Source organism: Pleurodeles waltl, chromosome 8 (genome assembly GCF_031143425.1).
Source record: "Pleurodeles waltl isolate 20211129_DDA chromosome 8, aPleWal1.hap1.20221129, whole genome shotgun sequence".
NCBI lineage: Eukaryota > Metazoa > Chordata > Amphibia > Caudata > Salamandridae > Pleurodeles > Pleurodeles waltl.
This window is the reverse complement of record NC_090447.1, coordinates 423,632,429-423,660,274: the sequence shown is the minus strand read 5'-3', so window position 1 is coordinate 423,660,274 and position 27,846 is coordinate 423,632,429. Positions and strand designations below refer to the sequence as shown.

General features: G+C 45.4%; 1 protein-coding gene across 1 annotated transcript in view; it reads right to left on the bottom strand.

The window, feature by feature from the left end:
- JADE3 (jade family PHD finger 3) overlaps positions 1–27,846 on the bottom strand; it is a 212,481-nt gene that overhangs the window by 4,878 nt on the left and 179,757 nt on the right. Inside the window, exons 9-10 of the mRNA XM_069204297.1 lie at positions 26,227–26,700; positions 25,679–25,796 (exon numbers count right to left, since the gene is read on the bottom strand). Of these exons, the coding sequence (XP_069060398.1) occupies positions 25,679–25,796; positions 26,227–26,700 (592 nt within the window). The remainder of the gene's footprint in view (positions 1–25,678; positions 25,797–26,226; positions 26,701–27,846) is intronic.

The window sequence follows — 27,846 nt, the reverse complement described above, 5'->3', positions numbered from 1 at the left end:
TGGGTTCAAAAGGTGGACCCATAAATCTAGTTAGGACAACATTTAGGTTCCATGAAGGAACAGGTAGTGTTCTTGGTGGTATAATTCTTCTAAGGCCCTCCATGAATGCTTTAATGACTGGTATCTTATATAGGGAAGTTGAATAGGTAGTCTGCAGGTATGCAGATATTGCTGCAAGGTGAATCTTAATGGAAGAGAAAGCTAGGTTAGATTTTTGTAAGTGAAGCAAGTAACCCACTACATGTTCTGGAGTTGTGTGTAATGGTTGTATTTGATTAATATGGCAGTAGCAAACAAACCTCTTCCATTTACTTGCATAGCAGTGCCTGGTGGATGGCCTTCTTGCTTGTTTTATGACTTCCATACATTCTTGGGTAAGTTGTAAGTGCCCGAATTCTAGGATTTCAGGAGCCAGATTGCTAGATTCAGCGATGCTGGATCTGGGTGTCTGATCTTTTGGTTGTGCTGTGTCAACAGATCTGGCCTGTTGGGCAATTTGATGCAGGGTACCACTGATAGGTCTAGTAGCGTTGTGTACCAGGGTTGCCTTGCCCAAGTTGGTGCTATCAATATGAGTTTGAGTTTGCTTTGACTGAGTTTGTTTACCAGGTAAGGAAGGAGAGGGAGAGGAGGAAAAGCGTAAGCAAATATCCCTGACCAGTTCATCCATAGGGCATTGCCTTGGGATTGTTTGTGTGGGTATCTGGATGCGAAGTTTTGGCATTTTGCGTTCTCCCTTGTCGCAAACAAGTCTATCTGAGGTGTTCCCCAGAGTTTGAAATAAGTGTTCAGAATTTGGGGGTGAATTTCCCATTCGTGGACCTGTTGGTGATCTCGAGAGAGATTGTCTGCGAGTTGATTTTGTATCCCTGGTATAAACTGTGCAATTAGGCGAATTTGGTTGTGAATTGCCCAATGCCAAATTTTTTGTGCTAGCAGGCTTAACTGCGTGGAGTGCGTCCCCCCCTGCTTGTTTAGATAATACATTGTTGTCATGTTGTCTGTTTTGACGAGAATGTATTTGTGAACTATTATTGGTTGGAAAGCCTTTAGTGCTTGAAAAACTGCTAGAAGTTCTAGGTGATTGATATGCAGTTTTGTTTGATGTACATTCCATTGTCCTTGTATGCTGTGTTGATCGAGGTGTGCTCCCCACCCTGTCATGGAAGCATCTGTTGTTATTACGTATTGTGGCACTGGGTCTTGGAAAGGCCGCCCCTTGTTTAAATTTATGTTGTTCCAGCACAGAAGCGAGAGGTAAGTTTGGCGGTCTATTAACACCAGATCTAAAAGGTGACCCTGTGCTTGAGACCACTGTGATGCTAGGCATTGTTCTAAGGGCCTCATGTGCAGTCTTGCGTTTGGGACAATGGCTATGCATGATGACATCATGCCTAGGAGTTGTAATACCATCTTTGCCTGTATCTTTTGTGTTGGATACATGCGTTGTATGATGGTGTTGAAATTTTGAATTCTTTGTGGACTTGGAGTGGCTACTCCTTTTGATGTGTCTATTATGGCTCCCAGGTATTGTTGTACCTTGCGTGGCAGAATTTTGGATTTTGTGAAATTGACGGTGAACCCTAGTTTGAAGAGGGTTTGTATGATCTGATTTGTGTGATTTGAGCACTGTTTGAACGAATGGGCCTTGATTAGCCAGTCGTCCAAATATGGGAACACATGTATTTGCTGCCTTCTTATGTGTGCAGCGACTACCGCTAGACATTTGGTAAAGACTCTTGGTGCGGTTGTTAATCCGAAAGGCAGTACCTTGAATTGGTAATGTATTCCTTTGAATACAAACCTTAGGTATTTCCTGTGCGATGGGTGTATTGGTATATGGAAATAAGCATCCTTGAGGTCTAAAGTTGCCATGTAGTCGTGTAGTTTTAGCAATGGCAATACTTCTTGTAGTGTGACCATGTGGAAGTGGTCTGATTTGATGAAAGTGTTCACTACTCTGAGGTCTAGGATTGGTCTCAGTGTTTTGTCCTTCTTTGGTATCAGAAAGTACAGTGAGTAAACTCCTGTGTTTATTTGTGTGTTTGGCACTAATTCGATTGCATTCTTTTGCAATAGTGCCTGCACTTCTATCTCCAGGAGATTGGAATGGTGTGTTGTTAAATTTTGTGCTTTTGGTGGTATGTTTGGAGGGAATTGTAGAAATTCTATGCAATAACCATGTTGGATAATTGCTAGAACCCAAGTGTCTGTAGTGATTTCCTCCCATGCTTTGTAATAATGGCCTATTCTTCCCCCCACTGGTGTTGTGTGGAGGGGGTGAGTGACCTGTGAGTCACTGTTTAGTAGTAGGGGCTTTGGGGCTTTGAAATCTTCCTCTATTTCTAGGGAATTGCCCTCCTCTATATTGTCCCCGAAAACCTCCTCTATACTGTCCCTGGTAACTGGACGGTGTGGCTTGTGAGGTGCTGGCTTGTGTGCTTTGACCTCGAAACCCCCCTCGAAAGGGCGTTTTACGGAATGTGCTGTAATTCCCTCTGCTCTGCGGGGAGTAGAGTGCGCCCATGGCTTTGGCAGTGTCCGTATCTTTTTTGAGTTTCTCAATCGCTGTGTCCACTTCTGGACCGAACAGTTCTTTTTCATTATGTTGAATAAGAAATCATCCTCGACCTTTTCTGAGTGGAGGCTTACGTTGTGAAATTGTGCTGCTCTAGCCACCACTTGAGAATACGCGGTGCTGTCTTCTGGTGGAGATGGCTTTGTAGGGTATGCCTCCGGACTGTTATCTGACACTGGGGCGTCGTATAGGTCCCATGCGTCCTGATCTTGGTCACCCTGGCTCATGGTGGTGTGAGCTGGGGAGTGTGATGGAGTTTGTGCTGGTGAGACGTTAATCACAGGCGGAGGAGAGGGTGGTGGGGTAACTCTTTTCACCACTTTTGGTTGTGGTGTCTGTTCCGTCTGGAACTCCAACCTTCTCTTTCTCCTAATGGGGGGAAGGGTGCTTATTTTTCCTGTCCCCTGCTGTATGAAGATACGCTTTTGCGTATGGTCCACATCAGTTGCTTGCAGCTCTTCCTCAAACCTATGCTTCTGCATTTGGGAGGTTAGCGAGTGCTCTTCTGTATAAGAGCCTGAAGCTGGGTCGCTTGCAGTTTGTTTCGGCATCGAAACCCTGTCTGCGTGTTTTTTCGGCTCCGAGGTGACTCTTTTCTTTTTCGGGGCCGAAACCTCTCGGCGTCGATCTGTTTCGGTGCCGCTGTCTCGGCGTCGAGCCGTGTCGGCACCGGCATCTCGGTGTCGAGGCTTGTCTCCAGCACTTTCTCGGTCCCGAGAAGGCTGCGTGCCGGTGTCTCGACCGGAGTCGGACGATCTCGGCACTGTTTGGGCCTTTTTCGGTGCCGACGGGCGGTCACCGAATTTATGGGTGGAGCCATGGCCTGGTGGCAGTGGCGTCCCCTGGGCCTTGTAAATGTTCTTCTGAGTGGATTTCGACGTCTTACTCACGGTTTGTGTATCGTCGAATCCTTCGGAGTCTGAGTCTTGGATCGAGAAGGTACCTTCTTCTTCCTGTTCCTCGAACTCCCGTTGGGCTGTCGGTGCGGACGCCATCTGAAGTCTTCTGGCTCGACGGTCTCGGAGTGTTTTTCGGGACCGGAACGCACGACAGGCCTCGCAGGTGTCTTCGCTGTGCTCAGGTGACAGGCACAGGTTGCAGACCAAGTGTTGGTCTGTGTAAGGGTACTTATTGTGGCATTTGGGGCAGAAACGGAACGGGGTCCGTTCCATCGGCGGTCTTCAGCACGCGGTCGGGCCGACCAGGCCCCGACGGAGGATCGAAAAACTACCCCGAAGGGCACCGGAGCTCTTCGATCTTCGATGCGGTGTGGAATCAAAGTACGCCGATCCCGAACGCAACAATACCGACGAAAATCTTCCGAAATTAGCTAATTTTCCGTTCCGAAACTCGGAGCGACAGGAACACGTCCGAACCCGATGGCGGAAAAAAAACAATCGAGGATGGAGTCGACGCCCATGCGCAATGGAGACAAAAGGAGGAGTCACTCGGTCCCGTGACTCGAAAGACTTCTTCGAAGAAAAACAACTTGTAACACTCCGGCCCAACACCAGATGGCGAGCTATTGCAGAACATGCGTATCTACAGCGACAGATGCCATCGAACATATCTGTTACAGCATGTGACCTCTGTTGTGACCTAGAAAAAAAGCGTCAAGATGACCTGGATGGAAGAAATCATGCAATAAACAGAGCCACAGTGCCAGAAGCCAGGCTGTAACCCACAAGAACACAACATACCGGTTTCTCTCTCACACCCTCACACATACACAAGATAACATAAATAACATGTACACATATTGCAACATATACTTAACATTTACATGCCACATAGCCTGTAACAATGCTCAGACCAACTAAACAGCTGAAGTTTGGTTTCCCAGGTAAGAACTGGCTTTTGGTTTAATGCCATTATACTCCCTGCAAGACCAGTTTGGACCGCCAATGATCTAAATATGTCCTATTGGGAATACGGACTACTAAACCCACAGCAGCCTCATTAACTGGATACAAAGACTCTATGAATGTGTTCACTGGCATTGTATTATTTGGATTGGATTGGATTTGAGAGAGAACCGGATTTATTTTGCGGTCGATTTTGAGTAACTTGGGTTAACTGAACAGTTTTTACTGACATTCCGGCTCAAACTCACCTGTGTGACGGCTGCCTCAGCCTCAGGAACTGGCTGTACTAAATGTAGCATTCAGAGAGTCTGACAAGGTTCTGATGCCCTTAGAATGACAGTGACAATAGCACCCTCGGTTTCATGCTTTGTTGCGCTTTAATGCTTACCTGCTATAATTGAGTGTTTAGTTGTATCTTCTTTTTGTGTTGTTCCCAATTTGATTACTTTACCTTTCTATCTATAAATCAAAGATCTATAGATGTTCAGATTCTGGCTGAGCATTAGGTATACAGAGTGTAAATATTTGTGTCATGAGGTGTCCAAGTCCCTAAACCCTCTACTAGCTCCTGCAATACGCCTTCATGTACCAAGTGTGGCGAGTTCAGTATACTGAGGGAGTACTTGGATAGCCATTTACAATACAATAGTTCCAAAGAGTAAAACATAGAGACAAACAATAGTAACTCAGCATGCTGGCTGAGGGCTTAGAGAAAAGGTCTCACACCAGTGATTTAAAATAAGGTTAATTCGATGAAGCCCTTGCTGCAGAAATTCTGAATACCAGAGATCACAATTGCACCCCCACAGAAAGAGATGCACTTTATAACAACTCGATAGATCATCCTGGGAAATTGATTTAAATGTCACCCAAGTCTTTACAGCTTTCACAAGGCGGGTAAGAGTACATATAGTAACGTGAAGATGGATTAATCCCTGAAACTATTTGATTAAAAAAAGAAGTCTGCTAGGACTTAGCACTCCGGGGAGATGAGAGGATCAGCAATTATTTTCACTGTGGAGAACAATTCTGAGCTGGAATATTTTCCATTTTGATGTTCTCTTTAATAACGGCATCAAATAGGCTTTTAGCTAAAAAATAAGCTACTACATGATCTCCAAGGTATAGAAATAGGCCACAATGCACAAGAACAGTTGCTCGATCATAGATTTATTGTTCCACATCAAATGAATTAATTGGAACTCAAAGAATGCAACTTGTGAACATAGGCACTGCTGTCGCAATAACTATAAACATCAACATTATCAGAGACACTCTGAAGAACAGGAAGGTTGTGGGTCCTCTCCTCCATACTGTCTGTCCCGTGCCTACGTTCAATGGCGAGTGTAGAGTTGGTCAGTCTGTGCATGCCAGTAATGGTTAGAAGAGAAAAAAACTGCTAACCGATGGTTACAAGTAATATTTTCAGCTTGCGGCATGTGTGTATGTTGTAGATTCATGTCCTCAGCATCATTTGGAAAGAGGTTCACCCCACTCCAATACCACAGTGGAGGGCACAGTATGGTCAAACCCCAAAATAACATCTTCAATAATGAAACATAAAAACACACTACCCTGGAGTGAATATCAAGACAATACTGTTTGGTGAAAGTGCAGATTAATGACCGCAAAGCTACTAACAAGCTTCAGCAAACGGTGTGTTAAACAAAAAAGCCCTCCCTTGTTAAGACGAAGAGTTGCTACAACATTTCTTTTCATGTGGAGCATTACTGAATCCATAGACAATCCTCTGCACCAAGCATGATTTGGAAATTGATTTCTCTTTGTGCAGAATGGCAGAAGAAAGTTGACTGAAGAATAGGTTAAGGGCAGAGAATATCCAAGTTCAATCAGTATCAGACATTATGGAGTGTGAATGTGTGTCACGTTGCAATGTTTGTGGTCCGGTGAAGAACGTTGGGTGTTCTACCATTCAACTGTCATGGAACATGGGGTGGTGGAGGTACCCTTGGTCAGAAGCATGAATGTGTGCGAAGTAACAATCTTGCCTTCATGAATATGCAAATAAGGCCCAGCTATACTAAGTAGCTGCTCCTTAAAAGATACCTTCCATGGTAATTCTTTGAGATTACATGGCTTTAGGGTGAATTCATATGCCTAGTCACCACCATATTTAAATCCCATAAAAGATTCTGGGACATGGTGTTATGGGTCCTTAAGAAAGATGTTGTAAAAATAGCTAGGTGGAGCAAGTATAATCAAAAGCAGAAGTGCCTCACTTGTCCACTGTATTTTATCACATCAGGCATTTTTCTTAAGCTATATATTGCCCACATCGGAGTCTCTTCCTAAAAGGATGTGCTCTGATCCACTCCAGGTAGGACATGGAAGAAGCATTAAGTTCCGAATTCATTTGACAAACTTCCTAAGTTTGTGTGAATAACTTATGCAATATAGTTTGACTAATTGTAAAACTCTTCGGATTTAAAAAAAACAAAAAAAGGTTTTGTGCTGCAGCACCCTAGTGAAGTTTAAAAAGGATTAGCCTTGGACATCCCTCTGACCATGGGGTAAACAGCAACAGTTAATAGGTAAGTGATAGAGCAAACATTTTGCATGTTCACAAAAGAGTTTGAATGTGTGGGTGTTGTGTGCTGGTGGATAACTTTAAAAGGAGAAAAACATTCTTCGAGGGTGCTTTCTGATCCTTTTTAACTTTGTTAAAGTTTCAACTGAAACTGATCAATAATGTCCAAACTCAAGCAATTTCTTTATTTTTACCTTACAGTTTAGGGTTAGAAAATACTTTGAGGTCTTCTATGATCCTAGAGAAGGCGTATAACCCTAAAGGTATAAGAAAGAAGGCAGAAACAGGTTAACCAAATAACCCCTTTGATACTGAGACTTTTCCACCCTAGTGGCTAAGGCCATTTGGTTTTTGGAGCACTTTGCGCTTAGACTTCCACAACACTTTTCCACAAAAGTCAAATTTTCATCCTTTTTTCCCCCCACATGTTGGGGATTTTGGAATTACTGATTGTTTGTGGATGCCCTTGGAAGGAACCAAGCGAATAGCAAAAAAATAGCAACATTTTGCTTTTTTTTGGGAAAAATGGGGAAAAGTGCTGTACAAGAAAGCAGATGTTCCCCCTAAAAATCAGATCCAATAAAAGATTAGATATGCTAAGGTCGCCATATTCTCAGCTTTCAGGAACAAGCACAGCTGTGAAATATATATATGTTTTTACCTAAGTTTAGCATTTTTCCAAGTGGTAGCCACTTTTTGCGGTTTCCATCTACATGCAATTTTAGGAGAAAACTGGTTTGAAACCCACTGGTAAACCTGAAAAGCTATACATTTGTGAAAAGCAGACAAAATTACCAATTCAGCAAGGGGTCATCAATGTAGTACGCTCAGTTTTCTCAAACAAACTCATTTTTTTAAAATAGAAAAAAATGAAAACAAGTAGGGAAAAATATACATTAGGTCATCTTTAGATTTTTGCTCCGACAGCCAATGTCCAAGCTTTATACATCACTAGGTCCATGAGACCATACTTGTCATAGGGATATATAGTGTATGCTGTTTTACAAAAACCCACAGTCAACAACTAAGCTGCAACTTAAAATATTTATTGTGCACCAATTCATATGGTAAAATCTAATGAATGAAAAATGTACATGGAAAAACCTATGCATTTTTTAAACATGCCCCAGCTGCTGATTTTGGGAATAGTGGTTATAAATTTACACTGAATTTGGGGTTACCCATACAGTCATGTGATTTAGAGGGCACTTCGCTAAAAGTGTTGATTCACGCACACTGGATTACATTTATAAGTCAGAATGAATAGAAATGCAATTGATAATAACAAATGTTCTACTATTCTTTAAACCCATACTTTTCTCCATAGAAAGAATACCTCATTCAGGGGTGAGGCATGTTGTCCACAACATGCTAAGCCCAAAATCGAAATGTAGAAGCATCAAATGTACTCCCTCAGAAATGACTAATTTTGGCACTGTGGTTCCCTGCTGTATTTGAACCCAGCCCGGGCTAGGTCATCACCCAGGAACACGTACTAAACCTAGACATTCCTGAAAGCTAGATTCACAGGAGAGTCCCCTGTAGTGTGATTCATGGGGCTCCCACAAAGTTTACTTACCCAGAGTTCCCTGCAAACAAACTTTGGCCAAAATCATTCATTTTTGTCAAATGTCTGTGTGGGAAGATTACGGAATATGAGGGGAGAAACAAAATTCATACCACCCAGCACTATCATGTTTCTCCAATAAAAGCTGTACCCAACTTGTTTGGCTAGACAGGAATGGATGAAAACTGTGACCATATGAAGTCAATGTGATCCTTGCACGGTCCATTGTTTGGTCTGTTTTCATATCAAGTTATTTTTTTTTGCTTAATAAAAAACACACTTTTGGTACCAGGAGAATTTTCGGTAGGGTGGTGGACAAACCATTCAAGTCCACCGCACTTCTGAGGTAATGCAGTAAATATGAATAATTCACCCACCACATTAAAGCAGTTAAAAAGTAAACAGGCAAGGAGAGCATACATTTCCAGCCATTAGTCTTTTTTTTTTTTTAATCCTTGCGATATTAGGAAGTGGAAATAAAAGCAGAATATTTCCCCAACACAGACAAAATAGGACCCTGTGCATGAACGAGAGGACAAAATGAGGAGCGCATGAGCCCTCTGAGCAACATCAGTTACTCAAGAATTGCGTCCCTATGATGAAGTATGGTACCAATGTGTGCATGTGAGGGGATTGCATTCTGGGCAATATCTAACTAAAAGTAAACACCAAATGTGTTCAAATTCAGAAGACAAATGAAAGCTCCTCTGTTTTTGAAGTATACTCATTTGGAAGACTTTGCCTGAAGTACAAGTTACTTACCTTCGGTAACGAAATATCTGGTAGAGACATATTCTAGTTGCAGAATCCTTACCTTTGAATTTCCCCCAGGCGTCAGCCTGGATCCGGAGATATTTCTTCGAGCAATACCCTTGCGTGTCGACAGGTGGCGGCGGTCGACTCGGAGGGTGGCGGCGTCGCCGTGATGACGTCGGGAGTAGTAGCCCTGGCGCAGTGACGTCAGTTTCTTTTAACGACTTTCCACACCAAAGTGCAGAGCCGCTAAGAACACTGAGATTGGTGTGTCAGAGTTAAGGACCTGAAAGGGGGAATCCCTGTCCCTAGAAATCAGTTTGCAAGCTGGGAGGATGGGTGGGTGGTAAGGAATCTGCAACTAGAATGTGTTTCTACCAGATATTTAGTTACCGAAGGTAAGTAACTTGTACATCTGATAGAGACTTCTAGTTGCAGATTCCTTACCTTAGAATAGATACCCAAGCAATGCCATCCTCGGTGGTGTGCTGTGAACTAAGATCATACTAGGAAGTCCTGCAGGACAGAACGACCAAAATAGTCGTCCCGACAGACCTGAATGTCCAGGCAGTAGTGCTTAGCAAACGTGTTCAGGGACGCCCACATAGCCGCCTGGCAGATATCCAGGACAGGAACTCCAAGTGCTAATGCAGTGGAAGCAGCAGTTGCTCTGGTGGAATGAGCACGCAAGCCTTCAGGAGGTTGCTTTTTGGCCAAAGCGTAGCACATTTTGATGCAAAGAAGCAACCATCGAGAGATGGTACGCTTTTGCACCGCCTTCCCTTTTTTCGCACCCACCTACCCAACAAAGGGTTGATCTCCACCCGGAAATCTTTACTACGATTGAAGTAGAACGGCAATGCTCTTTTTGGGTCCAGACGGTGGAATCTCTCCTCCTCACGGGAAGGATGTGGGGGAGGGGATGGGGAGAGGGGGGTGTAGAAAGTTGGCAGAGTGATGGACTGGCCTACATGAAAGTGTGTAACCACCTTGGGAAGGAAGGAAGCCCTAGTGCGCAACATGAATTTGTCAGGGTGCACAGACAAGTATGGAGGTTTTAAGGAAAGGGCCTGAAGCTCACTCACCCTGCGAGCAGGGGTGATAGCGACCAGAAAGACTGTTTTGAAGGTGAGGAGCCTCAAGGGACAATTATGCATTGGCTGAAAGGGGGTACACATCATGTAAGTAAGTACAAGATTAAGGTCCCACTGAGACATGATAAATGGAGTGGGGGGAAATAAATGGGGTGAGCCCTTTTAGGAATTGTAAGGAAATGCCTCCTTGGCATGGTTACCCCCTGACTTTTTGCCTTTGCTGATGCCAAGTTATGATTTGAAAGTGTGCTGAGGCCTGCTAACCAGGCCCCAGCACCAGTGTTCTTTCCCTAACCTGTACCTTTGTTTCCACAATTGGCACACCCTGGCATCCAGGTAAGTCCCTTGTAACTGGTACCCCTGGTACCAAGGGCCCTGATGCCAGGGAAGGTCTCTAAGGGCTGCAGCATGTCTTATGTCACCCTGGAGACCCCTCACTCAGCACAGACACTGCTTGCCAGCTTGTGTGTGCTGGTGGGGAGAAAATGACTAAGTCGACATGGCACTCCCCTCAGGGTGCCATGCCAACCTCACACGGCCTATGGCATAGATAAGTCGCCCCTCTAGCAGGACTTACAGCCCTAAGGCAGGGTGCACTATACCATATATGAGGGCATAGGTGCATGAGCACTATGACCCTACAGTGTCTACGCAAAACCGTAGACATTGTAAGTGCAGGGTAGCCATAAGAGTATATGGTCTGGGAGTCTGTCATGCACGAACTCCACAGCACCATAATGGCTGCACTGAAAACTGGGAAGTTTGGTATCAAACTTCTCAGCACAATAAATGCACACTGATGCCAGTGTACATTTTATTGTGAAATACACCCCAGAGGGCATCTTAGAGATGCCCCCTGAAAACATACCCGACTTCCAGTGTGGGCTGACTAGTTTTACCAGCCTGCCACACACCAGCCATGTTGCTGGCCACATTGGGAGAGTGCCTTTGTCACTCTGTGGCTAGTAACAAAGCCTGTACTGGGTGGAGGTACTTCTCACCTCCCCCTGCAGGAACTGTAACACCTGGCGGTGAGCCTCAAAGGCTCACCCCCTTTGTTACAGCACCCCAGGGAACTCCAGCTAGTGGAGATGCCCGCCCCCTCCAGCCACGGCCCCACTTTTGGCGGCAAGGCCGGAGGAGATAATGAGAAAAACAAGGAGGAGTCAGATGGAGGATTCCCCCAATAGGATTAGGGATGTGCCCCCTCCCCTCAGGGAGGAGGCACAAAGAGGGTGTAGCCACCCTCAGGGCTAGTAACCATTGGCTACTAACCCCCCAGTCCTAAACACACCCCTAACTTGAGTATTTAGGGGCTCCCAGAACCTAGCAAGATAGATTCCTGCAACCTGAAGACGAAGGACTGCTGACCTGAAAGCCCTGCAGAGAAGACGGAGACACCAACTGCTTTGGCCCCAGCCCTACCGGCCTGTCTCCCCACTTGGAGAAAAACTGCAACAGCGACGCGTCCCCCAGGGTCCAGCGACCTCTGAAGCCTCAGAGGACTACCCTGCATCTAAAAGGACTAAGAACTCCCGAGGACAGCGGCCCTGTTCCACAAAGACTGCAACTTTGCAGCAAAGAAGCAACTTTTAAAGACAACACGTTCTCGCCGGAAGCTTGAGACTTTGCACTCTGCACCCGACGCCCCCGGCTCGACCTGCAGAGAAACAACACTACAGGGAGGACTCCCTGGCGACTGCGACCCTGTGAGTAGCCAGAGTTGACCCCCCCCCCTCCCTGAGCCCCCTGACCGCGACTGCCTGCTTCTAAGAACCCGACGCCTGGTAAAGACACTGCATCCGCAGCCCCCAGGACCTGAAGGATCCGACCTCCAGTGCAGAAGCGACCCCCAGGTGGCCCTCCCCCTTGCCCAGGTGGTGGCTACCCCGAGGAGCCCCCCCCCCTTGCCTGCCTGCTTCGCTGAAGAGACCCCTGGGTCTCCCATTGAACTCCATTGCAAACCAGACGCCTGTTTGCACACTGCACCCGGCCGCCCCCATGCCGCTGAGGGTGTACTTTTTGTGCTGACTTGTGTCCCCCCCGGTGCCCCTCAAAACCCCCCCTGGTCTGCCCTCCAAAGACATGGGTACTTACCTGCTGGCAGACTGGAACCGGGGCACCCCCTTCTCCATTGAAGCCTATGCGTTTTGGGCACCACTTTGACCTCTGCACCTGACCGGCCCTGAGATGCTGGTGTGGTAACTTTGGGGTTGCCCTGAACCCCCAACGGTGGGCTACCTTGGACCCAACTTTGAACCCTGTAGGTGGTTTACTTACCTGCAAAAACTAACAAACACTTACCTCCCCGAGGAACTGTTGAAAATTGCACGGTCTAGTTTTAAAATAACTTATTGCCATTTGTGTGAAAACTGTATATGCTATTTTGCTAATTCAAAGTTCCTAAAGTTCCTAAGTGAAATACCTTTCATTTGAAGTATTACTTGTAAATCTTGAACCTGTGGTTCTTAAAATTAACTAAGAAAATATATTTTTCAATACAAAAACCTATTGGCCTGGAATTGTGTGAGTGTGTGTGTGTAGGAAGTTGGCTCTGTATGTACTATTTCAAAGTAAGAAATAGCATGCACAGAGTCCAAGGGTTCCCCTTAGAGGTAAGATAGTGGCAAAAAGAGATAATTCTAATGTTCTATTTTGCGGTAGTGTGGTCAAGCAGTAGGCTTATCAGAGGGTAGTGTTAAGCATTTGCTGTACACACACAGGAAAAAAAATGAGGAACACACACTCAATGACAATTCCAGGCCAATAGGTTTTTGTATAGAAAAATATATTTTCTTAGTTTATTTTAAGAACCACAGGTTCAAGATTTACAAACAATACTTTAAATGAAAGGTATTTCACTTAGGAACTTTAGGAACTTGGAATTAGCAAAATAGCATATACAGTTTTCACACAAATGGCAATAAGCTATTTTAAAACTAGACAGTGCAATTTTCAACAGTTCCTGGGGGAGGTAAGTGTTTGTTAGTTTTGCAGGTAAGTAAACCACCTACAGGGTTCAAAGTTGGGTCCAAGGTAGCCCACCGTTGGGGGTTCAGAGCAACCCCAAAGTTACCACACCAGCAGCTCAGGGCCGGTCAGGTGCATAGGTCAAACTGGTGCCCAAAACGCATAGGCTTCAATGGAGAAGGGGGTGCCACGGTTCCAGTCTGCCAGCAGGTAAGTACCCGCGTCTTCGGAGGGCAGACCAGGGGGGTTTTGTAGGATACCGGGGGGTGGGGAGGGAGACAAGTCAGCACAGAAAGTACACCCTCAGCGGCACGGGGACGGCCGGGTGCAGTGTGCAAACAGGCGTCGTGTTTGCAATGTAGTTCAATGGGAGACCCAGGGGTCTCTTCAGTGATGCAGGCAGGCAAGGGGGGGGGCTCCTCGGGGTAGCCACCACCTGGGCAAGGGAGAAGGCCACCTGGGGGTCGCTCCTGCACTGGAGGTCGGATCCTTCCGGTCCTGGCGGCTGCGGGTGCAGTGTCCATACCAGGCGTTGGGTTCTTAGAAGCAGGCAGTCGCGGTCAGGGGGCTCAGGGAGGGGGGGGGGGGTCAACTCTGGCTACTCACGGGCTCGCAGTCGCCGGGGAGTCCTCCCTGTAGTGTTGGTTCTCCACAAGTCGAGCCGGGGGCGTCAGGTGCAGAGTGCCAAGTCTCACTTCCGGCAGGAAATGTGTTGTTTTCAAAAGTTGCTTCTTTGTTGCAAAGTTGCAGTCTTTGTGGAACAGAGCCGCTGTCCTCTGGAGTTCTTGGTCCTTTTAGATGCAGGGTAGTCCTCTGAGGCTTCAGAGGTCGCTGGACCCTGTGGAACGCGTCGCTGTAGCAGTTCTTTTGAAGTTGGGAGACAGGCCGGTAGAGCTGGGGCCAAAGCAGTTGGTGTCTCCGTCTTCTCTGCAGGTTTTTCAGCTCAGCAGTCCTTCTTCGTCTTAGGTTGCAGGAATCTAGTTACCTAGGTTATGGGAGCCCCTAAATACTCGATTTAGGGGTGTGTTTCGGTCTGGGGGGTTAGTAGCCAATGGCTACTAGCCCCAAGGGTGGCTACACCCTCTTTGTGCCTCCTCCCTGAGGGGAGGGGGGCACATTCCTAATCCTATTGGGGGAATCCTCCATCTGCAAGATGGAGGATTTCTAAAAGTCAGAGTCACCTCAGCTCAGGACACCTTAGGGGCTGTCCTGACTGGCCAGAGACACCTCCTTGTTTTTCTCATTATCTCCTCCGGCCTTGCCGCCAAAAGTGGGGCCGTGGCCGGAGGGGGGCGGGCAACTCCACTAGCTGGAGTGCCCCGGGGTGCTGTAACAAAGGGGGTGAGCCTTTGAGGCTCACCACCAGGTGTTACAGTTCCTGCAGGGGGAGGTGAGAGGCACCTCCACCCAGTACAGGCTTTGTTACTAGCCAAAGAGTGACAAAGGCACTCTCCCCATGTGGCCAGAAACATGTCTGGTGTGTGGCAGGCTGCTAAAACTAGTCAGCCCACACTGGTAGTCAGACATGGTTTCAGGGGGCATCTCTAAGATGCCCTCTGGGGTTTATTTCACAATAAAATGTACACTGGCATCAGTGTGCATTTATTGTGCTGAGAAGTTTGATACCAAACTTCCCAGTTTTCAGTGTAGCCATTATGGTGCTGTGGAGTTTGTGCATGACAGACTCCCAGACCATATACTCTTATGGCTACCCTGCACTTACAATGTCTAAGGTTTTGCTTAGACACTGTAGGGGCATAGTGCTCATGCACTTATGCCCTCACCTATGGTATAGTGCACCCTGCCTTAGGGCTGTAAGGCCTGCTAGAGGGGTGACTTATCTATGCCATAGTCAGTGTGAGGTTGGCATGGCACCCTGAGGGGAATGCCATGTCGACTTAGTTGTTTTCTCCTCACCGGCACACAGAAGCTGGCAAGCAGTGTGTCTGTGCTGAGTGAGGGGTCTCCAGGGTGGCATGAGACATGCTGCAGCCCTTAGAGACCTTCCCTGGCATCAGGGCCCTTGGTACCAGTTACAAGGGACTTACCTGGATGCCAGGGTGTGCCAATTGTGGAAACAAAGGTACAGGTTAGGGAAAGAACACTGGTGCTGGGGCCTGGTTAGCAGGCCTCAGCACACTTTCAAATCATAACTTGGCATCAGCAAAGGCAAAAAGTCAGGGGGTAACCATGCCAAGGAGGCCTTTCCTTACAGTGTGTTGCTCATTTATTGCCTGTGTGTATACAACAAATGCTTAACACAACCCTCTGATAAGCCTACTGCTCGACCACACTACCACAAAATAGAGCATTAGAATTCTCTTTTTGCCACTATCTTACCTCTAAGGGGAACCCTTGAACTCTGTGCATGCTATTTCTTACTTTGAAATAGCACATACAGAGCCAACTTTCTACAGGAATCTACTCACAATAGGAGACTAAAAGAGTGAGGGCCGATCAGGTAGCCTAAGAAAGGCTAAAATGGCAGATAAAAACCCTTTAAGGGTGCCCAAAGCAGAGCCCTGCTGGGCCAAAGAAAGAATGAACAGAACAACCTAGGATAGAGAGGCGGAAAGGGGGATCAACAGATTTGTTGGTACACCATGCCACAAATGTATTCCAACGACAGGCGTATACAGTTTTGGTTGATGGACGCCTGACTGCCAAGATAACATTGCAGACTTCGGGTGGAAGGGCAAAATCCGTCAACTGGCACTGCTCAATCTCCACGCATAAAAGGTGGAGGTAGGACAGGTTCGGGTGAAGAACCGTCCCCTGTTGCTGCGACAGAAGATCCGCCTGAAGAGGCAGTCTGAGTGGAGGATCGATGGACATGTTCAATACCTCTGGATACCATACTATCTGTGCCCAGTCCGGAGCCACCAAGATGATTTGGGCCCGGTAGGTACCGATTTTCTTGAGAATTCTGGGCAGAAGAGGTATAGGCAGAAAGGCGTGAAGGAGGCCGGAGTTCCACTCGAGACAAAAAGCGTCTCTGAGCGAGTGCCGCCTTGGAAACTCCAACGCGCAAAACAGATGACATTGCGCATTCTCTGCAGAGGCAAACAGATCTAACCAAGTCTCTCCCCACTGCTGAAAGAGACCTTGCGCAACCTCCGGATGGAGACACCATTCGTGATCGGCTGAGTTTGTCTGCTCTGGCGTTGAGCGAGCCTGCCAGATGTTGAACCATCCGGGTAATGCCCTGATGTTCCAGCCATGTCCAGAGGCGTAGTGCCTCCTGACAAAGGGTCCAGGACCCTACTCGGCCCTGTTTGTTGGAGTACCACATGGCAGTAGTATTGTCTGTGAACACCTGCACCACTTTCCCTTTGAGAGAGGGAAGGAATTCTTTCAACGCAAGCCTGATCGCCCGGAGCTCCAGCAGATTGATATGGAACCCAGACTCCAGGGAAGACCAGAGTCTTCTGATCTCCGCCTCTCCCATGTGGCCGGCCCAACCCAGAAGTGACGCATCTGTCACTATAGATAGATCTGGTTGGGGAAGGGAGAGAGATCTGCCATGGACCCAATGCAGATTCAAAAGCCTCCACTGCAGGTCTTTCGCAGTCCCCTCCGAGATCTGAACCAGGTCAGAGAGATTCTCCTAATGCTGCGCCCACTGGAACTTAAGGTCTCACTGCAGAGCCCGCATATGCCAACTGGCATGTGTCACTAGCAGGAGGCCATGAGGCCCAGCAGCCTCAGAGTGAGTCTGACCGAAACCCAAGACCGAGGCCGAAAGATTGGAATCATAGCCTGAATGTCTTGGACTCGTTTTTCAGGAGGATAAGCCGGAAACTGCACTGTGTCTAGAACCGCTACGATGAAAGGGAGTGACCGAGAGGGAGTCAGGTGTGACTTCGGCACATTTATAGGTGAACCCCAGCGTGTGCAGGAGGTTCGCCGTAGTCTGAAGGTGGGAGACTACTTTCAGGGGCGAGTCCGCCTTCAACAGCCAGTCGTCGAGGTAGGGGAAAACTGAGACTCCTAACCTGCGCAGATGAGCTGCAACCCCCACCATCACTTTTGTGAAAACGTGAGGGGCACTGGTAAGGACGGTAAACAAAGTGCTCATGACCTACCACGAATCGTATTTAACGTCTGTGGGCAGGCAGGATAGGGATGAGGAAATAAGCGTCCTGCGGGTCGAACGCTACCATCCAGTCTCCTGGGTCCAAGGCAGACAGAACCTGAGCCAGGGTGAGCATTTTGAATTTCTCCTTCTTGAGGAAGAAGTTTAGGTCCTGAAGGTCTAGGATAGGACGTAAGCCCTTGTCCTTTTTTTTGGTTTAGAAAGTAGTGGGAATAACAACCACGACCTACTTCTGGCACAGAGACCTTTTCTATAGCTCCCTGGGCCAAAAGAGCTGTGACTTCCTGGCGGAGAAGCGCCAAATGATACTCTGGAAGGTGGGTTGAAGGATGGCGGTATGGGTGGTGGAGCATATTCGTAAGGGAAGGAGTAGCCCTTTCGAACGATCTGCAAAACCCACCTGTCCGTGGTGATATTTTCCCAGTGGGGTAGGTGATGGCGAATCCTGCCACCAACTGGACTGGAGTGAGGGGACCGACTAGGAGGAGGTGGATGCTGCAGTGGGGGCAGAGGTGGACTGGGTAGACCTCGGGTTCTCTGTCCCACGGCCACATGGGATTCCCCGACCCCAGCCACGCATAGGGTGAAAAGCGTGCGAGGCACGGTGGCTGGGTGGAGGACGCGACAATGAGCCCCTTCCGTGGCCACGAAGTTGAAAAGCAGACTGTGGTGGGCGAAGGGCAGAGGAAAGACCGAGGGACCGAGCCGAAGCCCGGGAATCCTTGAATCTCTCCAAGGCTAAGTCTGCTTTGTCTCCGAAGAGACGGGAGCCATCAAAGGGCATGTCCATGAGTGACTGTTGGACATCCCCTGAAAAAACAGAATTGCGTAACCAGGTGTGGTGTCGTAAGGCCACTGTCGTAGCAACCGATCTGCCCAGAGAGTCGGTCGTGTCCAGCCCACAACGGATTGTCAACTTTGCCGCATTGTTCCCATCGGTCACAGCTTGGGTCGGGGGTAGCTCCAGCAAACTCGGGGAAGCATGGAGCCGACCCAGACACGCTCCGAGGACAGAGGCCTTGTGCATGGACGATCTTCCCACATCAGCCGAGCGACGGGGCGTAGTCAGAGAACAATATGACTTCTTCTACTTCTTCTTACCTTGACCCGAGGATTTAGAAGAAGACGAGTGGTGATGACTCCGCGACCGATCTCCAGACCTTCCTCTCGAGCAAGAACGGGACCTACACTGAATCAAGTGCTGGGCCAACATTAGCTTTAGGGACTGCTCCCTCAAAGCCTTCGGGTGCATGACTTCGGGTCGTGGTCGCGCTCGAGACACCACAGACAAACCTGATGAGCATCAGTCACTGACATCGTCCAATGATAGTCCTCGCATGGCTTTGACCCGGTCTTCAGGGACTTCCTCGACACACCAAAGTTTCACAGAAAAAAGTCGACAAAACGATTGAATTTGGCCAGAAAATAGCCAGGGTAGCTCTTCTCCGGATCAGCGCGTAGCGTGGAAAGAAAACAACTGACGTCACTGCGCAAGGGCAGCGTCTATATACTACTCCCGACGTCATCACAACGACCCCGACAACGCCCACAGAGTCGACCGATGCCACCTACTGACGCACAAGGGTATTGCTCGAAGAAAAATCTCCAGATCCAGTCTGATGCCTGGGGGAAATTCTAAGGTAAGGAATCTGCAACTAGAACGCTCTATCAGATTCCTCCAATCTCTTGCTAACTGTGTGTCAAGCAACAATGGCTGCCAAATTTACAGGTTTTTATGTATATACGCGATCCCCAGCTTACGTATATACGCAAGCCACGGCATATGCATATACGCAGGCCCCCGGCATATATGCTTCAGGATGTCCTGGATAACGTGTGGTATCCCAGCATGCAAAAGGTTAAGGATCCATGCTCTGCAATGATCTCAAGATAGTTTTCATATTGCTCTGCAGCATAAATTGGGCATGCCTCCTGGTGGTCAAACACTCACAGAAGACTGGTGCAGATATATGAACTTCAGGACCTACGAACCATATCCCCAAATTCTGCAACTTAGAATGGTGGTATTACAGGCTTCCTCCTTACCTACTTAAAAGATAAAGGAGAGGCTTCAGTTTTTTGTGATTGCTGATAAAATCTTAGAACTGTGCTTTGAGACCGCAAGCTGGAGCAACCAAGAACATCATCCTAATAGTTTGGCACATATACCATACTACATAGGAAAAAAGTATACGCTAATGTCCTTGATCAATCTAGTTACAGCTCATTTCCCTGGGACTGGGTAGCAAGGCGCACGATTTTGGCATTTTACATAGAAGTGGGCCGATAACCTCTTATTTAATTCCTGATAATCCCGATTATCAATATCGTCCAGATAATTATCCACAACTGGCAGATATTCTGCCCACAGAGATATACTCCTTTCTACAGCCAAAGTCAATATTTCCTGTTACTGTTTCTTTAAATAGCATACTTCTAACAATGTCTGGGCAGAACACCACCATTTAGTTGGAATGCCTTGAAGGATACCTGTAGCATGGAGTTTCAGAAAGTTGACTGGACATGACCACTCTCCCTTTTTGAAGAGATAACCAGATGGGCACCCCTAAATACTTTGAGCTGCTTCTGTAGTAAAATGCAACTTTGTGTCTGCAACAGTCCACAAACTTGTTGCATGTGGCCACTGTAGTACTAAACACTCCTGAAGAGGATAAATCTCTGATCGGATATTCTGAATAAGGAGAAATCAGAAAGTCACCTGCTCACTGGAATTAAAGTTACTGTGTTACGTTTCTGTTCGCTGTCACGCAAAGACCTCCTTTCCCCTCAATTCCTGTATTCGGCAATTGTAGTAGCTAGATCATAGATATTTGCCTGATGCACACCTGAGTAGGCAACCCTCCCAGTGTGTTTGCTTACGTGGTTGTAATGATGGTGTATGTACATTGATTTTGCACCATCTAGTGTACATAGTCTTTGGTCATGGCAGGCTAGTATCTGGTGGATCTCTGAGCACTGCTGTCTACTCAGCTACATTTTCAGGGAGTTTCTCATGTTTACTTATTCTTCATAAGACCCCCTTATGCGGTGTCCATTTTATCATGTCTTTTCTCCAACTACTGATTATAGGTGCCCTTGAGTGGAGCCGTTGTTTAGCTGTGCACATTTGTCCAAGAGTGTCCCCAGCGCATCACATTTTAATTGGGAGTAAACTCAGAAGGCATTTAGTCTCTATGCTTCGCTGCAGGCTTTTTGTCATTTCTGCCCAGAGCAAGCATACAAGGGACATCAAGTCATGTGCAGAAAATCTGCTCCTTCTTGACTGCATCTTGGACAATGGGCTGCAGGTCAAGGAAAAATTCTGCTTACTCTGAATGGTGTCATTTAGGACACATAAATAAATGCCTTAGAACTATCCAAGATTTTACTTGAATGCGGTCTTCCTTTAGAAAATATTTAGACTTTGTTCCAGATGTAGACTTTGCCAGTCTTTTGGTGATACTTCCCTTTGAGGAGGCAAATTTGAAATTTGCTGGATCTTACTTTATCCTGCTCTAACATATCTGGTAAGGTCCACCGCCTTTCAGAAAATACTCTGAAGTTCCTCTAAAGCAGTATGTATGCAGGGAAACTCATCTTGGGGTGACCCTTGTTTAGGAATCACATTTTCCACATGGTGCTTACCTAACTTTTCTGCTGCTGCTCAATAATCAACAGAAGCTACCATCACTGCTGAACTTGAACTCTGCAGGGTGCTAGTCTAAAACTATTGCTAAACGCAAGTCTTTGATGCCTTGTTCCATTCAAACCTAGCATTACACTTGCCTTGGTTTGCCTTCCTTCTATGAATCTCTTTAACCATATGAGATTAAGAGATATTAAGGACTATGACAGAAAAATATTTAACCATCTGCTTCAACACAGATCCAAAACTTGAAAGTATTTGCCAAGTCTTTTTCCAGTTTCTCTGTCAGCCAAGGCTGCCTAACTTAATGCCAACATAAGTTCATTTTGGCTCCTGGACCGCAATGTTATCAGCTTTTCTCATGAGTGGCCATGCGCTACAGAGGCCATTTTGTTACACAAGTAAAGCAACATGCTACTCCAGTCCGAATACTAATAGGGCTAACATAGAGAGGCCTGGAAATCAGTCTTCAGTGCGCTTGAATCTTTGGATCTATGTTGGGAGCAGAGCTACGTGTGACAATAGTGCAACTACATTTAACGTACAAATAAAGAGAGTAACAGCAGCATGACCTAGATGAATAATTATACATAGAATATGTTAGTAGGCAGCATGTAAGATTTCATGGTGGGCTTGCAGAAGTTTGCGCGACAAGCAGTCTCCCCAATCAGTAAGCAACACATCTGGCATTGCAAAACCTGCCCAGGGTGTGTCAGTTCATCTGATGAAGATTCTCAGTTAGGAAAGGTTGGTCTTCGCCAACAACTGATGAATGCAAACATTAAAAGTTCATATCAAATGACACTGCGCTGTCAACCAGAAATGAAAGGGCCATTGTTTCTTTTGAAGACACAAAGTGCTTCTGTCTAACTTTAGAGTCAAAATAATCCACATACATAGCATAAGAAGATTCAATGTAAAAGCAATGTTTTTGAATACTGCTTTGAGATGCATCAGATTGGATGTAAATGTTGTACACCTGAGGGAGAGGGTCTTAATATACCTTCTAATAGCAGCAATATTCAAATTAAACAATAGTAGGCTAACAAATATTCTGTGTGAATGAAAGCTGACAAGATTAAGTAGTTTTAATGTTAAAACAAACAATTACTTCTAACACGATCACAAAAGCCTCAGTTTTTGTATGGATATTTATCAATGAATCACACTCACTGGTACAAAAACAGAACCTAGTAAAGGGTAGGACCAATGGAGAGGTCACCAAAAAGTGACTAGACCACCCTCGAGTGTTAAGCCATGAAGGACAAGAAATATCTTAAGTTTCATGTTTACTTTTTTTTTTTTTTATACAAAGCTACTGTGCACAACAAAGTTGTTTGCCAATCCTTGCAAGTTATTGGTTTTAGATTTACCTTGTTTCAAGTCAGGCTATATGTTTTCATGGTCCGCAAAGAGCTGTTAGCCGTTTTAATTTTGTTTTTATTTAAAAGAAATGAGAACATACTAATTTCACAGTATTAAAATGCTTCAGATCAATGTTATCCACTTGAGGGCAATTTTCATGCTGGATGAGCAGCCCAATGCAGCTCTTAACAGCTACTGCAGAAAACACATGGCATGGTCCAGGTATTTAGGAAGAGACCTGGGCTCACACCTACCCATAAAGAGATGCAATGCCCCATGTCTCGAGGCATCTGTGGGGCATACGATAAACAGTATTCACAACAATCGTACTCTTTATTTACATATGCAAGTTTCGTAGTACCATAACAATGGCAATTTAAAAAAATGACAGCAGTCAAAACTCTCAGCTACTTCAGTGTTTGAATCTGGCAGTCAATTTAAGCAAAGTGGTGAAGTTCACACTATGCTTAAACTGCCCATGGTGAGCATATTTTTGTTAAGGATGCAGTGCCAATCAGCAGTATTTTAAGAACATACTGTATGTGTTGTAGTAAAGCTAAAAAAGCATTTGGAATGCAGTAGGTCTCGCATTTGCTCGAGTTAGAGCTATTGGTGTTGTAAGGGCATAACTGGATATTTCTTGCCAAATAAATGGGTCAACCCTGCTGCATAATTTGGCCTTCTGCGGAAACAGAATTCAAGTGACCCTGCATATAACTAAGGTCTTCCATGTACCTTATTCCTATATCTGCAGCAAAAAATGAAACAATTACCATTGATAACTTATATTATAATTCCCCCCTCCCCCCATGCAACCTAGTGTGGGTACCCACAGAAGACCTAGACAGAGTACATTGTGCAGACGGTTTGGATGGTGGTCCGATTGTCCTAGGGCCACTACATGGTGAGTTATGGCCAAAAATGTTTTGTAAAAGGAATGCCGCAAAGCATTATGGGACGAGTTTCCGAGTACAGCAAATATTGTAGCATCTTGACTGTAATGCCCAGAACAAACCCTAGAGGGCACCACAATAAAACCAGCATTTGTAAGAAACATGGTAATTTAACCATATAGTCAGCCCCTAGGAGAGCATAACCTCATGAACACAGAATGGCAGAACGTAACAGTGCAACTGTATATTTACCCCCTAAAGGGTGCAGTGCATTACACATTTTCAGGCCAAGCAGGCCTACTAGATATTACAAACAAAGCCCTTAAAAAGCGAACTACTCCCAGCTGTAAAACAAAAGATCCAGCCATAAAAGAACTTAAAAAGCCACTGTATGGTGGGAGAGTTTATTATTTTGGGATCCCCCAGCCTAGCGTGGGAACTCAGAGACCTAGACAAACAGTGTGTCGTGCTGAACGGATTGGTGGTGGTCCCATTGTTGTAGGACCACCATAGGCTGGGGTGTGGGCCAAAATGTTTTGTGAAAGAAATGCCCCGCAAAGCGTAACGGGCATGTTTTCCCAAGTGCAGTGACTAGTGTAGTATTGGCCCTCCCACCGCACCATGAGAGCCGTGTTGAGGATTTTGGTGTGTTTTTCTGTTTAAAGTGTGCCAGTTTGTATATTTTTCAACTGCTAACCTTGTATGTAAGTGGCATTCGTGCACAGCAATATTCTGATCGAGTTCGCGCTATACATGAAACTTCAAAAATAAACAAAAAACAACCCCCCTACAGCTTGCAGCCTTTAGGCACAGCCACCACAAAGAAACAGCAGCACGTCCAAAAACAAGAAAGAAACAACATATGGACATGGAGCAGAAAGCGGAGTGGCAGAAGAAAAAAGTAGTGAGCCACATTAAGATATATGTGCAATAATCCATGTAACGGGGTCAGCCTCCAAGACAGTTTTAAAACAGCCTCAAGGCGAGACAAACAAAGCATTTGCCTTCGAAATCAAGGGAACTTTGAAAGCAGGCCAAATAACAAATGGAAGTGATGGGCGTGAGATGGGCATGGTGGAAGCCCACATAAGTAGATTACAACATGTCGAGAGGCAGCGCATGGTTCGACCTTAAAGCAACTCTGAAAAAAAGATCTTAAAAAAAAAAAACAATTTAAATTAAAAAGTCAAAAGGATGAGAAAAAAAAAATCTATTCTGAAGATTGTTTTTACAACAAATCAATAAGTCATCTTGCTTTTTGTTCTGCATGCTACTCCCTCGTTTACAGTTCGCCTCAAACAAGATAGGACTTTGAGTAAGAGGGTTAATTCTGCACTTGTGCTGAAGGAATGGGAACTAGATCTTAGCATCTAAACATAAGGGCTACAAAAGAGGAAAGAAGCGGCTCACAATCTCAAGTAGACAACCACCAAGATAAAACCTATGTCAAGTTTCCAGATATGTCATTCATACTTCAGGTTACTGAATCATCAAGTCCCTTATCGAAATGTAGGCCAAATCTATAAGAGTTTTGCTAAGTCTTCAACTGGAGTAAACTCAACCGCTAAATTACTTAAATTGTCAAGGAGCCCCATTGTTTTGTAGTGTGCAAAGACTATCCTCAAGTCACTCTGGTAAGATGGTGAGGGTTTATTTTCATGGAGAGCAAGCATATATGCAGTCAATCCCTGACGGGCAGTAACTATCAATAGTAGTATTTTCTCCCCAATATTCAGTGACTAGAAAGAATCCTTACATGGAATACAGAACTCCAGATATACCAACACATAAGAAACCAATGTAATAATTGTTTGACTAATTTTACTGTGCCACGTTTTAGGAAAGATGTCTTGGTGTCTTAAGTGGCTGGAGATCTAGCTTTTGTTATGTTATGAGAAGAAGTGTTACAACGGTAATCCTAAAGAACTCATAGATGCTGTACCATGCTCCTAATTTGTAAGGCACCTGTGTAAGTCTCATCGGTGGATGCTAGCGAGCCATGGAGACCTCAATATTGGTTTTACACTGACCGCAATCTTTCCAAGCAGGAGTTTGGAGGTTAAGGGAGGGAGAAAAAGTTAAGAGTGCAAATAATAATGCCCTGTTAGAGGAGCTTGGTATCAAGAGCATTTTGCTTTTTTATCCAAGTCTGTGTACCTAAATTCATGCAATGATTCATTGTGGGACAGAGGGCAAGGGAGTTAAGGTAAAATGACGGAGAAGGGAATGGCTGCTGCTGCCAACAACGAAGCGCAGACAAAGCTAAGGAACAATGGTAGTGCATAGTTATATATACACAATACCTGTAGTCATTTCCTGATTAACAAGCTGGACTTGTAAATTGAAGATCTGTTCGTGAATTTTGCTATGAGATAACTTCAGCTTCTCCCTCCTGCTCACCATGTAGCACAGATTTCTGACCTGTAATGAAGAAAGACATATTCACATGAAGTCTAAATAAGCAGTAATTTAATATGATTTAGGGGCACTATCCTTCTTTTCTTGGTAGACTAACTCAAGCAGAATGAAAGTTTGGCCAGCCTTCTCGGTCGAGAGTTTGAATACCTATATCAAATCAGATCTACATAACTTTATGGAAACAATTTCACAGAAGGGAAAGCTTTTCCCCAACAAAAAATGGCTTTGCGGTCAACATTGACAATGGAAGCAATTAAGGTTTTACATATACCAGCAAATAAAGACAGCCACCAGCTTCAGTCACTGATACGTATGCTTAAACCTTTGTATGTGGTTTGACAAGTGACAGATGAAATATAAAATGTTGCAATTTAAGCCCAACAACATGGTTTGCTCACTGTCCATCAAAAGTGTTTAGTACATCAAAACTCACCCTCTCTAGATCTTGCCTAAGATGCATAAACATCCTCATGCGTGTATGAATGCTGTCTTCTTTTGGCTGCATCAGGCCATTTTCTTCATCCTCCTTGGGAGGTAGCAATGGCTTATTGAAATTGCTTTTCCTTTTTAATTTCCAGTATTTGAAAATGAAGTCCACAATGAGCCATGGTAGTCCTAACTCAGTAGCCACTTCTTCGACTTTTACCAGTGTGTAGAACTCCTCCTCCAGCTCCCGAAGCTTCTGAGCACGCAGGCTGGTTTTCTCGCTCTCCGACTGCTTCTGGTCAATAGGACTCTTACTAGTCTGCTCAGGCTCTGGCAGCAAGCCCTGCTTATTCTTGCTATGTTTCAGGCAGTAGGACTTAAACTTTACCTCGTCACCCTCATCCAGAACAGTCTTCATCTCCAGGCTGTGCTCAAAGGCACAAGTGACGTGAAAAGGAGTGATGCAGCTTTTCACAGAGCACTGCAGAGAGGGGGCAGACAGAGATTGTCAGAATCAGAGTTTATTTCCGTAACTCATTTTCATGCATCACTAAACTGTACAGGTTATTGATCATCTCTTGATACTGCTGTATTTAGTTTAAAATAAACTGCGAAGTAAATATTATTGTAAATATTGTAAGACAGAAGCAATTCTGAGTTCTCTCTCAGGCGCCATTTTTCTCAATAATGAGCTTCTTGATCTGATTAGATTTAGAAGCAGTCTTATTTCAAGGGGGTTGAAACACCCTCCTATTGCCACTACACATCTACCACTCACGTATCATGAATTATCAAACAACTAGATTTTTTTTCCAGGTGTCTGCCTCATTTATCACCACATTCTCCTCTTTCTAGTCAAAGAAGCTGAACATGGTAGTGCTTAGAAACCACCCTTGAAAGCAACCATTGAGGTACTCTCCAGAAACTTCAGGCACAAAAATTATGCTCCTAGACAACCATCTGTCCAGAGATGGTATCCATACAACAATATATGCAAGGAGGGCATGGGGCTGAGTAGACAGCATATTTATGAATGCGAACTGGACATGTCAGGGTAAAATGCCATGCTAGACACTGCTTTGGTGGCATTACCGTATACTCCCCAAGTAGGACAAATTAAGTGGAATACATGAAAGTATTCATTAACCATGTTCACAAAACAATAAAACCTACTACAACACTGGTTTGGGCCACAAAGATTTAGGAAGGGGTTAGGATTGTTTATTTGAGGAAAGGAAATGGATCAACAGGCCGCGTTCCTCTCCCCTCAAACCGTTTTCTATTTGGGTTAAACACTATTTTATGGTGAGTGACAAAGGAATGCAGGAGGTAAACACTTGTGTGTGCATGCCCTTGTCTAGTTGAGACAGGTGCATATGAAAGGCTTTTTGTCCAATGGTGATAAGAAATAATTTCCCAATTCACCTCAAATGGCATCAAACAAATTAAGTCTTTGGGTTGTTAAATATTTATACGCTCTTCCACATTAGTATACAATTATTAGTCCAATAGACGTTATTAGACCCTTTGAAGCCTGGAGTGGGCTAATGTGCTTTCATACCCACCTTTATACAAAAGGGAACACAATCTAAGTAGGCATCAGACTTACAACGAAATGTTAAATCAA